We start from the raw sequence: 17307 nt of genomic DNA on the forward strand, positions 1-17307 counted from the left end.
GATCAGCCTCGGTTATTGTAAGGCCATGATTGAGAACATGGTCCACAATAGTGGCCCTTATTTCATCAGAAACGTGCCTATGTCCTTGGCCTCTTCTACCTCTTCCTCTGTTTTGCCTTACTACCCTTCCACCATGCATCCTTACTCTTCTTCCTGGCTGTTGACCCTGTTCGTTTCCTTGTTGTTCTTCCATTGTCCAAAATTGTAACACTGTGTTTTGCTCTGTCTATATATGCTTGCCAATTGAAGGTTCATGAGCTATTTTAGAGAACTGGTTGATCATTGGTTGATCTAACACTTCACACTTCCCATTCATTAATGAAAGTCAAGATTCACATGAGAGCAATTCATCAATTCAGGACACATTTACAAAAAAAAAATAAATAAAATAAAATAAAATTCTAATAGTATAAATGTATAGAAAATATGCTTGACAGTTTATGACAACTGGTTCAACCATTTTGCATGTAATGCCTTATGCAATGAACTAATGCCTAGATATTTTGGGGGTAAGACTATTCAAAAGAGAACCAGTATAATATATTTTGATCAGCATGAAATAAGCAATTGATAATGTAGGAAACAGCAAACAATTGTACATAATCAATTGCATGAATGTACCAAAGCAATGGCAATTTGTTCAAAAGAATGAGAAATTGCTTTTATGGTGTGCTCCATGATATGGAGGTTGAACAAGTAGTTTTGAGAATTTCAGTTGTGATCTGAGAAATATACCAAAGCGACTGAGAAAAACTGTAAATATATAGTAACAGAGTCTGATGAGACATGCTGCACTTGTCATGTAATTTAAACATCTTTTGTTCAATTTTGTTGGGCTCATACATTTCAAAATACATGCCTGTTTTTTCCACACTATGTAAAAGTACTTTTCCTTTTTTTTTTTTTTTTTTCTGTTGTTCAAATCAGCATAGGTAAATTGCACAGGCAAAAATACATGAATACACTTCAATTAAATGTTATTTATAACATTTGTCGTGCAAAACATGTGACCTCTCGACCCCGCCCACTTTTTTTATTGGCTCTCTTCTGCCACTTCGACGTCGGTGATTGGTCCGATCGTTAGCGACTGCGTCAACCTGCAACAACGGAAGTGAAAGCTTCAGATGTAGCGGCTAGTCAAATAAGCGTTAACCGCACTGTAACACTCTTCATTTTATATCTTTCGCACTAACAAAAAAATAAATAAAAAATAAAAAATGAAGGTTTTTATCTGCATTGTGTTGTTTTTCGTAAGTGCTGCAGCTGCTAACAAAAGCGGGGACGATGACTGGGTGCATCTGCCAAATAAATGTGAAGGTAGGCAGACTGTCCTTAATTCATATTGAATATGAAATTCCAGCTTAAGCTGGTAGCTGTGTTTTGGAACATGGTAGCTGGTACAAGCTGGTCCAAATTGGTCACGAGCTGGTCCAAGCTGGTCCTTAGCTGGTCGACCAGCTAACATGTTCCAGAAACTAGCTTGACCGTCTTTGAGCTTTTATGACAAGCCGGTAGCTGGTCTATGCTGGTCACCCAGCTAGAAACCAGCTACCATGTCCCAAAACACAGCTACGAGCTTAAGCTGGATTTTCCAGCAGGGTATTGACCAATATTCTGCTTGAAAAAAGATAATGATCACTTGTGCGATTTAAACTTGATAGCCTATGCTTGTCAAAATCATGTAATTCGAGCGGAGGAATATATATTTTACTCTAAATAAGAAGTCTGTAATCTGTTATCACAGTACACAGTGTAAAAATACACACATAAATAAATAAAATGTACAGTTTGAATTTTATAAGCCAATTTACACGTGTAAGTCACAAATTAATGAGTGTTTTATGGCCAGATGATACATTCACAGAAACAAATTTAATAACCAGTTGTTTTTAGAGAACAGTATATCTATTATCAAATCAGATTTAATTTCTTAAAACTCTAAGCTGTCAAGACTGTTCCATATATTATTTCACACCACTTGTATATTTCCCTGGCAATTAAATCAGTAATTGCATAATAAAAATAAACGCATAATTATAATCATAAAAAAAAGAACAATAGTACACACACACACACACACACACACACACACACACACACAAACAAACCCTATCAAGAGCAGCAGATTTCCTCTTTTTAACGAACTCTTGTTTTACTTCTGTAATCATGACACTTGTGGTGTCTCAAAGCCTAGTGAGCTGCCTACCTAGACAGCATTTTCAGGCATATTTGTATTTTGAACATTTAAACCGCATGTTTTTGGCATCAATAACATATAAATGTTCTAATGCTTTATTTGAACACACCTGTGATGTCCAGAAATGCTGCCTTGGTAGTTCCTTTTTTCTATGCTAAATGTGCTCTGTATGTTTTTATAGTATGCAAATTTGTGAGTATTGAGATGAAGTCTGCGTTTGAGGAGACTGGTAAAACAAAAGAAGTGATAGAGACCAACTACCGCTTCCTGGATGATAAAGGTGCACCGCCAATCAAATATGTTAAATCGTAAGTCAGTTTTTATGTTGTACAAACCTTAACTTTAAGGGGATAGTTCACCCAAAAATGAAAACTCTGTCATAATTTACTCACCCTCATATTGTTCCAAATCCACATTTGTGGAACACAAAACGAGATTACATCTCTTAGGCAGTATGCTAGTTTCAGTTACCATTTTCTTTCTTTTTTTTTTTCTGTTCAGTGAAAGTGAGTGGTGTATAGTCATTCTGCCTAACATCAGAAAGAAAAAAGTCATTAAAACACATTTGAGTCTATATGTACATATTAATGCAGTTTGACATAATTTGTCATTGTTGTCTAATGGACTTATGACTCTTTTTTTAATTTTTTTTATTTAGTGATATCCGTTTCATAGAGGTGATGGAGAATGTTTGTTCAAGGATCATGCAGTACAATCTACACAAAGAAAGGGATGGCAGCAATCGATTTGCAAAGGTGGGATTCAATTCTACCCCTTCATGTCTTTGCAGCACTTTGATGTGCCTGCCTTCTTAATGAACAAACAATTTACTTCTCTTAGTGAATGTGCATTCTGATAGATAGACAGACAGACAGATATACTGTAGTTAGACATACAGACAGACAGACAGACAGACAGAGATAGATAGACAGACATACTGTACATAGACAGACAGACAGATATACTCTAGATAAATAGACAGAAAGACAGACAGACAGAGATAGAAAGACAGATATACTGTACATAGACAAACAGACAGACATATATACTATAGATAGATAGACAGATAGATAGCTTCAAGCTTCAATCTAGACTGTGAGATTTTATCATCTGTCTGCATCTCTTTGCTTTCAGGGCATGTCTGAGACATTTTCAACCTTACATAACCTGGTCAATAAAGGGGTGAAGGTGGTAATGGACATTCCTTATGAACTGTGGAACGAGACCAGTGCAGAAGTGGCTGACCTCAAGAAACAGGTGTGTGTGTGTGTGTGTGTGTGAGAGAGAGAGAGAGTGTGTGTGAGAGAGAGAGAGAGTGAGAGAGAAAGAGATCATCTTTAATATAACAATAGCAATGTATGTCAAACCAACGTGTTTTATTCATGAAATACGAGCAAGAATCCATCTTTGTGTAAACCGCAAGTACGAATGGATTTATAAATGATTTACACAGTGATTCATTCTGTTTGTTAGTTTATGAATAAGGATCGTGGTGTTAAAATGCAGTCAGTGTAGTATGCAGCTGTTGAGATGAACTCACAGCTGAGAGATGTGTGTTTTTCCCCATCAGTGTGACGTGATGGTGGAGCAGTATGAAGAAGTGATTGAAGACTGGTATAAAGGCAACCAGGAGGAAGATCTCACTACTTACCTGTGTGAGAAACATGTGCTGAAAGGACAAGACACAGGTACCATGAAACTAACACAACAGCTACACTGTACGATAACATCAGTGCTGCATTGAACTATACTGCCTTGCAAAGGCAAAACACAGTAACTAAACGTTTGGCCCAAATGGAGTTATGAATGAAATCAGGTCTTGTAGACAATGGCTACGTTTACATGCACCCTCATAATGCGATCACAATGCGATTAAGGCAATACTGCGATTAAACTGTTGCTCATGTAAACTGAATACTGTCATTATTTTATTGCAATTATGCTGATACTCAGGGTAATGATAATCGCAGTAAGATATGTGGAGTTCTCCTATCTTTATCGCTTTATATAGGCATGTAAACGCTTTAATCGTAATTCTTCCACTCTGACCAAAGTGCGCCTGTGCCAGTGCTGCAGACGGATGATGATCCGCTCAAGCACAGGTTCGAAAACATTGTAAAACAGAAGCTGTACTTAGTTCTCAGCTTCACCTGAAATGGCAGTTTCTGGCACCGTTTTCCAGCAGCTGTGCTCAACCGCTGCAGAATCTACAGCCCCACAGTAAAAAGAAAACAGATTTTCACAACAGTTGTGAATGTCAGGTTGCAGTCTGAATTGAATGTTGGTGAGATAAAAAGACCATATACCACAAAATAATGGCAAGGAAACACGTCTTTCAATTGAGTTTGTCCTTGCGGGCAAAACACAACAACTTTCAATGTGTGTATTCCGATTCACATACAAATGACTCTTAGAACCAATTCTTTTTTGTGAATCAAAACAGACAGAGCAACCAGTGTAGTCTGACAAACAAATTACTCTTATGAACCGATTCTTTTTAGTGAATCAAAACAGACAGAGCAACCGGTGTAGTCTGACAAACAAATGACTCTTAATGAACCAATTCTTTTTAGTGAATCAAAACAGACAGAGCAACCAGTGTAGACTGACAAACAAATGACTCTTAGAACCGATTCTTTTTTGTGAATCAAAACAGACAGAGCAACCAGTGTAGTCTGACAAACAAATTACTCTTATGAACCAATTCTTTTTAGTGAATCAAAACAGACTGCACATCCAGTGTATTAAAAAATTACTCTTATAAACCTGTTTTTTAAAGGTGCACTCAGTAATTTCTCAGTAATGGCCTGGATACAGCATCATTCAAACACAGTAGTTTTCAGTTACTAATGCCATTGTAGAAATTCACTATGCACAGTAAACTAGGATTAATTTAATCCATGAATGAAAGTGTCTAATAACAGGACAGGTACTGAGGTTAAGCGGGTAGTATTCAGCTGGTCATGTGATGCTAACGTGGCTGCCCCCATAAGGCGCCCCCGCTCCATGTAGAATAAAATAGATTTTATATGGTTACTGATATGAATGAACTCTTCATCTCACATGAGTGGTCATGATTTTATACGTATGTTTCAAAATGACTATTCATTTCTTTAGAAGTAAAACTTTTTAAATGAGGAAAAAAATTACTGTGTACACCTTTAATAAATCGTTCAAAAAGACTCATTAACTGACGGACTAATTTTCCTTAAAAACAAAGCATTAAAACCACATTTCTCAGTGAATAATCAGAGTAATGGCAAGTAGCTGGTAAACGGGATTGAAGAGGTTTGCCCATATCATGTACATTTCTTAATCTATTTATTCCTTATAATTATTGCAATAATCAGAGTATTGGTGTACATGTAAACATAGCCAATGTCCCGTATACAATCGGCTCGTTCAGTAAGCAGCTTTCTCCTCAGCAGCATAATTTCCCAGCGACGCCTGTGTAAATAACAAACATGGGATCAGAGGAAGACTTTGCTATTTTATTCTCCATTGCATTGCTTCATTTACATATATTACAGAGTTTTTGCTGTGTTTGTTTCCTTAACTGTCTATTTCCACCTGCCGCGGAATTGCGCTGCAATAGTGGGCTTTCCCTCTTAATTCCAGGATTCTCCCAATTTACGAGCGCATTTACAAACAGTCTATATTTTATGCTGGTGTATAAATGGGTATAGTGTACAATGTATGTACTTTTCCCACTTTTCTCCCTGAAATGTTGAATTCTTTCCGCTGTTTTGACTTGTTTATGAGATCCATCCTATGATTTTTGATATCCGGTCTGTTCACGCACATGCACACGTTCTTAAAAAAGCCTGTAACAATGCCACATATGCATTTACATGAACACACAGGCCGCATTTTCCCAGAGAAGGAAATCGGCGTTCTTCTTTACATTAAGTTTCAGAACGCTGCTTTCTGCAAAAACCCTGGTCAATGATTTGTCCTGTGACAGATGTGTTTGACTCAACTATGCTCAGTCTCAGAGAAAACAGAGTGAGACTGTTGTAGAATTCACATTTAGCTGGACAGTCAAGAAACTTAAGCCATTTCCCAGTTCACTGTTGGCATAAGCCCTATTTGGATGAGATTAGATTTATATGGGGATGTGGGGTAATGAAATAATTACCAGAGCTTCTCAGTCATTTTAATCACGTGCTAATCGGTCATAGCTGCGTTTCCCAAAAGCATCGCAAGCTTAAGTTGATTGTAGAGACCATTGGTGCCAATGGTTTCTACGATCTACTTAGGCTTATGATGCTTTTGGGAAACGTAGCCCAAGACAGTAATTTTTCCCGACTTTTTACTGAGTGCGCATTTCTGTGCTGGTAAAAATTACAGCGTGTTCCCCTGTGCGAATTGACATTTTGGTAAAAAGCCTGTAAATCAGCACTTTCCAGCTGTTTCTTAAGTTCTTAGAGTGTCTTAAGTGGATTTTGGCCAATGAGAAGATGCCAGAAAATGTAAGATGAGCTTTTCAACTACAGATAACGCTGGCTCTAGCATTTTAACTCATCCATGTTTTTCTCAAGCATTTTATGCTGTCGACAGTTTATTTACCCATGTAAAAGAGAAAGAAACGAGCGCATTTTCTGCTGGTTAGGAAAATAGGCAAGCACGTAATTTTTTGTTTTGAGCGGAAAAATTGTGCAGGAAATTGTGTTGAGCCCTTCGAACATATATTTCGAAGAGATAAATACTGTAAAATTACATAATGTGAAAGGATTGTCGATATTTTTAATTCAAGAGTGTAATAAGATTACAGGCTCGTTAATGTCACAAGTTCTGTTTTTAAGTATTTAGCCAGATATTCCGATCAGTTTCTTCTTATAATCACAGATACAGTATGTGATCATGTTTCATATTTCCTGCATTATTAATCCGCACACTATACACTTTTTAATAGGTCAGTTACGCGTGAAAGCAGTGTGTAAATAGAGCAGACACATTTCTTTGATTGTTACAGACATCGCTTGTCCTGTGCGAATCACTGTTAAACATTACAGACGTCCCCAGTAATAATTACTTTATGGACATATGTCTGGAAAACTAATCCTGTCCAAATAGGGCTATAGTTACTGCGTTTTGGCCTTGCAGAGCAGTATATTATACAACAGTTAGTCCTTTTGATTGCACAAGCTGCCTTGCAAGAGTGCTCATATTGAGTATAACGGCACTGGGACCCTTCATTGTTTGTATCACACTTGCAAATGTGCTGTTTTACTGAGTATTAGCACAGTTGTGATTTACATTTGTTTCCAGGTATGGGAATCATAAGGAAATTTAACCTTTTTTATATATATATAAATATTTGGAAATAAGAAATGCAGTTCTTATTGCAGTACTGCCTGCAGCAGTCTTTTGCCAAATGATGAGATGGCATTGTGTTGATGCCTGTGCCATTACTATAGCAACCAATGTAGATCTGCCAGAATATGACTATTTTTCATGAGCTCACACACTTGATTTGATCACTTTAACAGTGCAGTCTATCGGTCTAATGATTGAAAATTAACGCAGTGTAAACGTGCCTGTGGCAGCATTTATATTCCTGCAAACCCATTGGACAGCGCAAAGTGAATCGGTTTATTTGCACGAATCACTGATAGCCTGGCGAAGATCATCATGAACAGACTGGTGGGATATTACTGTAAACCTAGTCAGTTATGTCTAAGTGAATGCAAACAGATGGGACAAAAAAATGGGAGATGTGTCAAAATTTTGTACCTGTGCATTAGGCCTTGCTGTGTAAATGCAGCCTCTGACACTCTCTCTGCAGCCTGTCTAAATGAGGCATGGTCCGGGAAAAAGGGAGACACGGCGGCCATCGCAGAGGACAAGAAGAAAAAGAAAGGCAAAAAGAAGAAGAGTAAAGACAGTGAGGACAGTCAGAAAAAAGATAAGAAAATGAAGAGGAAGAAGAAAAAGTCCAAGCTTCCTGAGACTGAGACCAGCAAGCGGAAAACTGAAGAGGTCGTATACACCTCAGACGAGGAGCAGATTCAAAAGAAAGTTCCTCTTAAGCAGGATAAAACTGAACTCTGACATGCCTCTCTTCAGAGCATTTTTTTTTTTTTTTACTTTGTTTTATGACACTTAAATTTACAACTGATTGAGTTTTAGACTGAAAAACAAAATAAAAAATTGTCTTTTTTTCTTGCAAAAATATCTAAACATTCTTAAAACAAGATTTATTTAACAATTTTTAACAATTTGTGTATGATAATAACACTTGCATTGGCAAATATGCTTTTTTTTTTTTTTTTTTTTTTTGTTAATATATGTAGTGAGATTTCTGCTTAATAGAAGAATGCTGATACATCGTTGCTGATATTTTCTTTGAAAGCAAATCATACTGTCTTAATCAATTTTTTAAAGTACTTTTCTTATTTTAAGGATGTGTAGATATTATACTGACAGTAGAAAAATACTGAATACATTTTTTTTTTTTTTTTAAGCAGTCTAGTCCATTAGTTGAAATTAAATATAGGTCAAAGTGAACATGTCCCATGACAGCTCTGTTCAGATAAAGCTAAAATAAGTGGCCATTTTCAGATCCAGTAGCTGGTGCAAAATGCACTTTTTGAGCAATCAAATCAGAGCTTTCATTCAAACATTTCTTATGTTTGCTGCTCTTGCTGGTACATATTGGTGATGTTTTACACATGCTGGAATCTTGCTTTCAGGAAAAGAACTGCATTCACGTCATGTCTGAATTACCGTAAAACCGCAACTTACTGTAAAGATCACATCTCGGTGATTAAACTCTGAACTGTTATTCTGAAAGTACTTGTTTCCATAGCAACATTCATAATGCTAATAAGGATCCATGTCCGGCTTTATTGATAAAGACAGTGAAATTCTTAATCACTGCATTGTGTACAGAGCCTACTAATTACACAAATGTATCTGTATAATCTTGCAACATATTTAAACGTGCACTCAGTAATTTCCTCATCATTAAATGTTTTACTCCTAAAGAAATAAAAAGTGATTATGAAACAAATGTATAAAATCATACGCACTCCAGTCATATCAGTAACCTTAAAGCTGTTTTATTTTACATGGGAGAGGGTCCTCTCATGGGGGCTGCCATGTTAGGATCACTTGACCAGCTAAATATTACTTATTTGAATGATGCTGTATGCATGCCTCTAGATTTTCAGAGATGACTGCCATATTGACCAGCACAACATGAACAATAAATTACTTGCACCTTAACGTCACCACATCAGATAATATTGTCTATATTATCTATAATGACGTATCAAATATAAATGCGTGCAAAGGTTTCAAAACTGTTTAAGCCACTGGCATTTTGGGTTTCCAAGGTTTCGAACTAGTTACGGGTTCAACAAAGATGTGAATGATTTAACAAGATATTTGTAATTGCAGTAATTCCAACATGACATGAATGCAGTTTGTTGTTTTATGTTGGGGATAAACAATATTTAATCAATGAAGTGTGCTGACGAGTTTAACTCTTGGATTCAGGAAATTCATGGTTCTCTTTTCCTTTCTTCCCATCATCTCCACAACTCATATCTGATAAATATTTTTAGATATTACAGGCTCCCCAGACTAATAAAAGACCGTTTAAAGGTGTCTGTACTTTTATTTGTTTTAAATTCAAAATTAAAGATCCCTCTATGTTTCAGACTAAGAAAATACATGCCTTGAGTGTTCATTCTGGAAATCAGGAGATGTCCTTTTTGGTTAGGCTAGAACTTTTCATTATTGTCCTTATGTATTGTTATATTGAGGTGTTACAGATTTTTAGATATACAAGAATATTGAGTATTTTACCTATTTCATAAAGGATAATATTTTTCGAGTAAGATATAACATGATACAACAAATGCTGATTGTGTTTTGCCCTTCAACATATCCATAAAATGTGATTTTTTTTTTATTTTTTTTGTTTTTTTAGTTTATTTATTTTTTTCAAAACTGTATTACATTTTTCACCTTTTTAAAATTTATTTTAGATACAGCAATTTCAGTTTTCCATCTTGTAAAGCCAGACTTGACCTATTAATTTTCCACATTTTTAATTTCAGTCATGAGGTAATACAGGTAATGGTTGAGAAACTGAAAGAAAGCAATTTGCAGTCCAAAAAGTTGGGACGTTTCTTTCTTTTTCTCCAAATAATGATAAACAATTTTAGCATTTTTGCCTGATCTGTTCTTATATGTTTTTGCTTCTGCAGTATTTATGTATGTGATGTCAGTTATAGGGAATGTTTTAGTCAAGTTTTTCTTAAATTTTCTGGACAGTATTGTTTAACTGTACCTGATATCAAATGTTGCTATTTCCAAAAGATGCGTGTGCGTGTGTGTGTGTAACTGTGAGAGCTCCTGCAGGTGTTTGTATACTTAATCAGTGTGTATGAATGTTATTGACCTGAGTTTGAACCGTATATGCAAATATTAAAATGGGTGAAAAATATGCTGATTTTGTGTTTCTTGGCATTGTCTCATTACTGGAGCTAAAGCTGATGCTTTCGAGAAGCATTTGATAAGATGAATAAAATGGAAAACATGAAGCAACTTTGTTTTAGGCGCCTATTAATATATATATATACATTTTTTTTTTTTTTTCATTATTAAAGCAGTAGTTTTGCAGTCTTCACCACAAGGTGGTGGTAAAACCAAGAAGGAATAATAGATCACTGCTTGTTAGGAGAATGCACTTGAGGGAAGGTTATTAATTTTTATGCGAGTGTGGGAACCATGAAAAATAAATGGGCATCTCAATAGACTGTATCTTGATTTATATAGATGAAGACTATTTCTCTAGATAAAACTAGAGTGACCAGACGTCCCGGTTTACTCGGGACAGTCCCGCTTTGAAGAGATGTGTCCCGGTTTCCCGAGAATTCTCTATAAAAACATTTTTTATTATGTCACGGTTTCAGCTGGTAGGCTCACAATTTATTTATTTTTTTCTTCTTAAATTAAAAAACTTAATTGTCCTTCTAGCTGTTGTCTCTGGTATCGTTTGCAGAACGGTGAATCGATTTCGTTGCGTCGTACGTTGATTTGTTGATACTTTAATTCTAGTCTTTCAGTAAATCAGCTGAAATGTATCTAGTTACCATGGCAATGACGTCATGCGCTCGCGCTCTTTGTCGTCTTGTCAGTAAGCGCAAGTTAGAAATGGCCAAATAAAAATGCGTTTTCAACGAGCTGAAAGAAGCCGGTCCATTTCTTCGCTTAACACGTGCAACTTTAAGCGAGGTGTTTTCTGTCACTTTGAATGTTCATTTTTCCCCACGAGCACCAAGGTAAATCAGACAATGTCACATTGAGACAGGTACACTGCACTTTTTATATAGTACAAGCACTTAAATGTTGAGATGTGGGCATTTTTTTATTTTAGGTTCCAATGTTGTGCATTTTGTGTTAAAATGTGCGCCTGACATGACAAGCCTCTTCATAATTACACATGCAATATGACATCATATGGATAGTATAGGCTACATTGAATTTGTAGGCTACATTTAAAAAGCTAACACACACACACACACACACACACACGTTGGTGCGGCTATCATTATGAGGACTCCATAGACATAATGATTTTTATACTCAGGGTTGGGGAGTAACGGAATACATGTAACGGGATTACATATTTAAAATACAAACTATAAGTAACTGTATTCCACTACAGTTACAATTTAAATCATTGATAATTAGAATACAGTTACTTTCAAAAAGTACTTTGATTACTGAAGAGATTACTTTGCATTTTATTGTCATTTGTTTCATTTAATATTTATTCCTTTCAGATGGAAAACATTTATACATATAAATGATGCGATCCAAAGTGTATTTGAACAGCGGTGAAACACTTTCTTATGATGTGTTACATTCATACGAGCAGACAGAGAAGTACGTTTGAAGTAAGTTTGGAGCAAAAGAAATAGAAATAAACCTTGTGTAAATTGTCAGCTTAACGCTAAACTAAAATGCTATTTCTAGCCATTTTACATGCACGTTACCAGGCACAATCATGTTTTTTTATCAAGAAAATTCACATTAGATCATTATTTCTTTTTTCTAGTAAGACCTTTGATATTAGGGCAAAAATCATATTCTTGAAAATAATTTTTGTATTGTTTTCCAGTAAAAATATCTAAAAAAATCCTTAAAACAAGATCAGTTTGATTTATCGTGTTTTAGAAACAACACTGCATAAGATATTTCGGTTTTTCAGAGAATGTATTTTATCTTACTGTACTGGCAGAGTTTTTATAGTCAAAACAAGTGAAAAAATCTATCAGTGCTGAAGAAGTAATCCAAAGTATTAAGAATACGTTACTGACCTTGAGTAATCTAAAGGAATACGTTACAAATTACATTTTACAGCATGTATTCTGTAATCTGTAGTGGAATACATTTCAAAAGTAACCCTCCCAACCCTGTTTATACTGTATGAACTTTAGGTTCTATCCCCTAACTTTAGCCCTACCCTTAAACCTAACCCTCACAAAAAACTTTCTGCATTTTTACATATTCAAAAAAACATTGTTTAGTATGTTTTTTTTTTAAGTGATTTGAATTATGGGGGCACTAATAATGTCCTCATAAACCACATTTATATTATAATACCCTTGTAATTACCAGTTTGTAACCTAAAAAAGTCCTCGTAACCCACTCACACACTCACACACACACACACACACACACAAATGTCCCGGTTTGAGGCTTTAAAAATCTAGTCACCCTAATAAAACCCTAAACATGAATGTTTTTTAGCAAAGCCAGAATACATCTGGTAGCTTCAGTTTAAAGATGTATAGGGTTATTCCAATTTTGATAGAAGTTTTGGATCAGTGATGAAAAGGTGAAATCACTGGCTGGAACTCATCAACCATCTAAACCAGCTTTGACCAACTAGAAACCATCTAAAAGGTGGATTAAACAATTATATAACAACATTTTAGAATCATATGGAGCTGTTTCAGTTCGACTGATTGGTGGAAATTGATTGGTATTAAATGAAAGGATCGTTTTCCTTATGGTTAGCATTGTTGTTAGCATTTGCAAAGCTGCTGCAACACATCGTTAACTGAAAATTTGGGGGAGCGTATCTATGTTCCCAGGGTCCTATTTCACAGAGTTCTATGTTCCCAGGGTCCTATGTTCCCAGGGTCCTAAGTTCCCCAATTCAATATTCTGCTAACACACATTAACCCTCTTATTGTGTTCGGGTCAAATTTGACCCGTTTCAAGTTAAAATATTTCATAAATATTATCCATATGATATTTATTTCATAAATATTAACCCTAACCCCTAACCCTAATCTAACCCTATAAATCTGGGAAATTTAGGACCCTTTATGAGCCTGGGAACTGGGGGAACATAGGACCCTAGGAGCATAGGACCCTTTGTCATGTCTTCATTATGTGCCATATAAATCTGGGGAACATAGGACCCTAGGAACATAGGAGTGACCCCAAATTTTGTTCTCATGCATGAACAAAGCATAAAATACGACAATGCTACGATTAAGAAATCTTATTTGAAGACTTTACTGTCTGATAACTGTTTGTTTATGTCTAATGCAGAAGTAAGTGCGAGTTTCACACACCAGGCGTTAAGGACATGCTTAATAATGTTATGCCCTTACCCAAACCACTTATCTAAACTTAACCATTCAGTAGAGTGTGTAAACATGATAGGAAGCTGTTGTGTGTGACAGAAGCAAGTAATTGTCGCGTATTATATGTAAACAATGTCCAGCGACATCATTGGCTGTAGTGAAAGTCATGGGAATTAAAACGAGTGCAGTCGCATGATATCATACGAATTAGCTAAATTTAGAAAAGTCGTTTGAATCCTGACGATTTTGCCGTGAGAGTGTGTTGGTTTTACCGACCTAGAAGTGCGTACTTCATCAAATACAGTACATACTGTGCTAGTGCACGATTTCAGACACAGGTAATGTGTGTGGAACATTGAACACTTAGTGCACTCAACTGTCATGGCTTGCCCCCTAGAAGAAGGGGCGGGGTTACCTGGCTGCCATGCTGGCCTGACAAAGCAATTGTAATTAATGGTGAATGTGGCAACTAGCAAAACTTCTGTGAAGACAGCACCTTACAAATGTGAGCTGAATGCTTTACCATCACCCCACGTTCTATGAATATGTACATTATTTGAGATAAGTGTTGGACTGAGTTTGGCTTACATGCTAAAGCTAGTGGCAACGCATAGCATGCATATGAAATGTCACCTAGCTGAAAAGCAGCCCCCATTTGGGACGATAATTTGAAAATTCATACACAAAATGGCAGAGTGCGGAGTGCTTATTGTGAGTGCATTGTGTATATAATGCACCATTTGGTACACAGCTTTTGACTTTCTGACCTTCTGCCTTAAATGTCCTTTTTTTTTTTTTTTTTTTTTTTTTTTAACTGTTACAGAGAATGCTTTAGTCTGTGTTCATGATGTAAGTCTGTCACAAGTCTATTTATCAGTAAGTGACCCTGCTGTTGTGCAGAAAGCTTTGTCTGCATTTCCACTTCTCAATGTCAAATTCCTCTGTTGTGTTTGAGCAGTCTGTATTATTTGCCCTCTGATATTGCAGCAAGTGGCAATTCACTTGCACAAACAGATCTCAATAAATAATTCACAAAAACAAACATCTTGCACGTAGACTAAAACCTTTTCATTTTGCTATTGGTAAAGCTGAGAGATTCTTCCTTCGGCAGCTTGAGAAAATGGAGAATTTGATTGTTCTCTAATCTCTGGGAATAAAAATGCTGTCTGAAATTGAAATATTGATCTTTTACATTGCAATCACCTGGTATTACACTGGAGAGAGTATGAGGAGGTATGTGAATATATATTGTGCCTTAATTTGTTTTTTATTTTCCCTGTTCCATCCATCCATTCATCCATGTTAAAACTTTCCCATTCTTCAACAGGGGAAGAAAGAGTGGAATTTTGGTCTCTTTAGATGAGGAAAAACATCCTCTCTTATCCTCAGATGTCAAGAGAAAAGTTAATGGGTTCATTGACTTAATCACAATTAAAACATTTCCTTTTCAAACTAATTCCTCCCCTTCCATTCCACTGTGCCCTAATATGGGTAATCTTGTTAAACAAACAGTTTTTCCATGTCATGTTGGAGTGTTTGCTCCATAATATATATCTTTATTTCAAGGCTGTGGTGCATGAAATGGTGCCACTTTTTTAAGCTCACTTGAGACAACAACCTTATTTAAATTGTACTGTATAAAAAAAAATTATGTGGGCCCCAACTGCATCTCCCCTTTAATACATTTACATGTAAAACACAGTAAGACTGTAAATCAGTCCATCAGTGTCCCTGACCATCTAGTCTGTGTAGTCCTTGTTAAGTTGCTGAAGAGAGGTGAGAATACTTTTATAACCAATCAGACTTACAGTTGTTTACCTGGCAGATGCTAAAATGGGTGGAAAAACTTGCACACACTTACATTGGAGTCACCCGAGCCATATCAAAAACATATGTTTATCTTCCACTCCATCTATCTTATAATAGCTGTATTTTTAAACCACACTTTTCCCACGTTTCTAAATGGCCATCTCCCATTTTTAAAGAGCGAGTCTAATTCAGAGCAACTGAAAATAGTTTCATCATCACAGATTTTTTTCAAATCTATTTATGGTCCTCACAGATTTATGGTCTCAAGTGATATTCCAAAAATATGCAAAAGAAAAATATTAAGAAAGATTACAATTCCACAATAAACTAATGCTTCACGTTTTATGATATCCTTGTTCAGGACAGGATTTTACATGGCTGGAGCTGCGCTGTATCACTGTAGACCTTCAGTCTGCTTTAACTATAACATCCAAGTCACTAGTCACACCGAAATCTGAAATATGAGTCACCTACATTTTGGTCATTTTCAGGAAATGATTTGTGTGCTATAAAAAATAAAAATAAAAAATAAAATAAAAAAGGATTTTGCTGTTTGTTCTATTTACTTAAACTGAACTAAAGCAACACAATTCTAGAACATTTTGTCAGAACATTGCATTCTATCCATTTAAATTTGTAAAATGGATGTTTACTTAATCCATATGAGTTGTGATACATTAATATTTTGTGGTGTTAATCTAGCATTGATGAAACTGGGCAAGGGATTTCCATTACCAGCATGCTTTGCATGGGTCTGGATAGGAAGAAAAAGTGTTGAAATTATGTTATTTTATGCATTTTGAGCAAGATGACAATAGGAAAAGATTTGTAAATGTTTAATGTTCTGTTAAATTGATTTTTAAAAATAGTGAGTTTTAAGGGTTACCATAGACCTCATTCACAGGAGCTCCATCTTTAAGTTTTAATGGGAATGAAAACGAGGCTGTGAGGGATAGGCATGCAGTCTCCGTAATGGCACGCACAGTATAAAGCTGTCTTAAGCTCCTAGATCCCATCTGATTTTCCATGACTCATGTTGTCTGGAGTTTTTTGTCAACTGAATGCTCTTGTGAATAAATTTTTCTGTGTTTTGTCCACGGAATGATCCACAACACTTTAAACTGCAGTACAGCCCATTGAAGAGACTGTGCATCATCCTTCACAGCCTTGTTGTCATTCCTGTTAAAAATTAAGGATGGCACTGCTGTGAATAAGGTCTATTGTGGTTAAGAATGGCCCTTGTGCTTAGGTTGAAGATGGACTTTTACTTTCAATTGAAACTTTATTTGAGTGCTGCTTAGCTCTATAAGCAGTTGCTACCAAACAGTGACAGTGCAACAGTTTTGCTGCCCTTGCACTTGCTCACCTGGCACATAATAATGATAAATAAAAAAGTTTGTCCAACATAAATAAAATAATTCAATAAACCTTTGTAAATTGAGTTAATGAAGTTGAGATAAAACTGCTATAGAATATTTATTTGACCTAATCCAACTAAATTATGTTGGCTCTATAAAACTGACTTCATCTGAATAAAATAAATTATATTACTTTTAAAAACCTTCTACAATTCAATTAATTTGACATTTGTATTATATTGATTTGAAATTCTATTTGTTGATTGGTTGGTTTGAATGGGAATAAAAGTTGTATTCTTTTCATTCAAGCATACGATTTTCGTAC

The 17307-nt window shown here is 35.7% G+C and overlaps 1 protein-coding gene across 1 annotated transcript; it reads left to right on the forward strand.

Moving 5' to 3' along the window:
- The first annotated feature begins 924 nt into the window (after positions 1–924).
- On the forward strand, positions 925–9472 carry LOC127445245 (protein canopy homolog 3). Its single transcript, XM_051705159.1, has 6 exons — positions 925–1317; positions 2379–2505; positions 2856–2952; positions 3332–3454; positions 3768–3885; positions 7986–9472. Exons 1-6 carry the CDS (start codon positions 1218–1220, stop codon positions 8249–8251), a joined length of 831 nt encoding a protein of 276 aa, XP_051561119.1. The 5' UTR covers positions 925–1217; the 3' UTR covers positions 8252–9472.
- The last annotated feature ends 7835 nt before the right edge of the window (positions 9473–17307 follow it).

This window comes from Myxocyprinus asiaticus, chromosome 8, assembly GCF_019703515.2.
Source record: "Myxocyprinus asiaticus isolate MX2 ecotype Aquarium Trade chromosome 8, UBuf_Myxa_2, whole genome shotgun sequence".
NCBI lineage: Eukaryota > Metazoa > Chordata > Actinopteri > Cypriniformes > Catostomidae > Myxocyprinus > Myxocyprinus asiaticus.

Bases quoted from the DNA above. Each gene is read 5' to 3' on its own strand.
- LOC127445245 (XM_051705159.1), top strand. From the start codon at position 1,218: ATGAAGGTTTTTATCTGCATTGTGTTGTTTTTCGTAAGTGCTGCAGCT. The intron at 1,318-2,378 runs GTAGGCAGACTG...ATGTTTTTATAG, and splicing joins TCTGCCAAATAAATGTGAAG to TATGCAAATTTGTGAGTATT. The intron at 3,886-7,985 runs GTACCATGAAAC...CTCTCTCTGCAG, and splicing joins GCTGAAAGGACAAGACACAG to CCTGTCTAAATGAGGCATGG.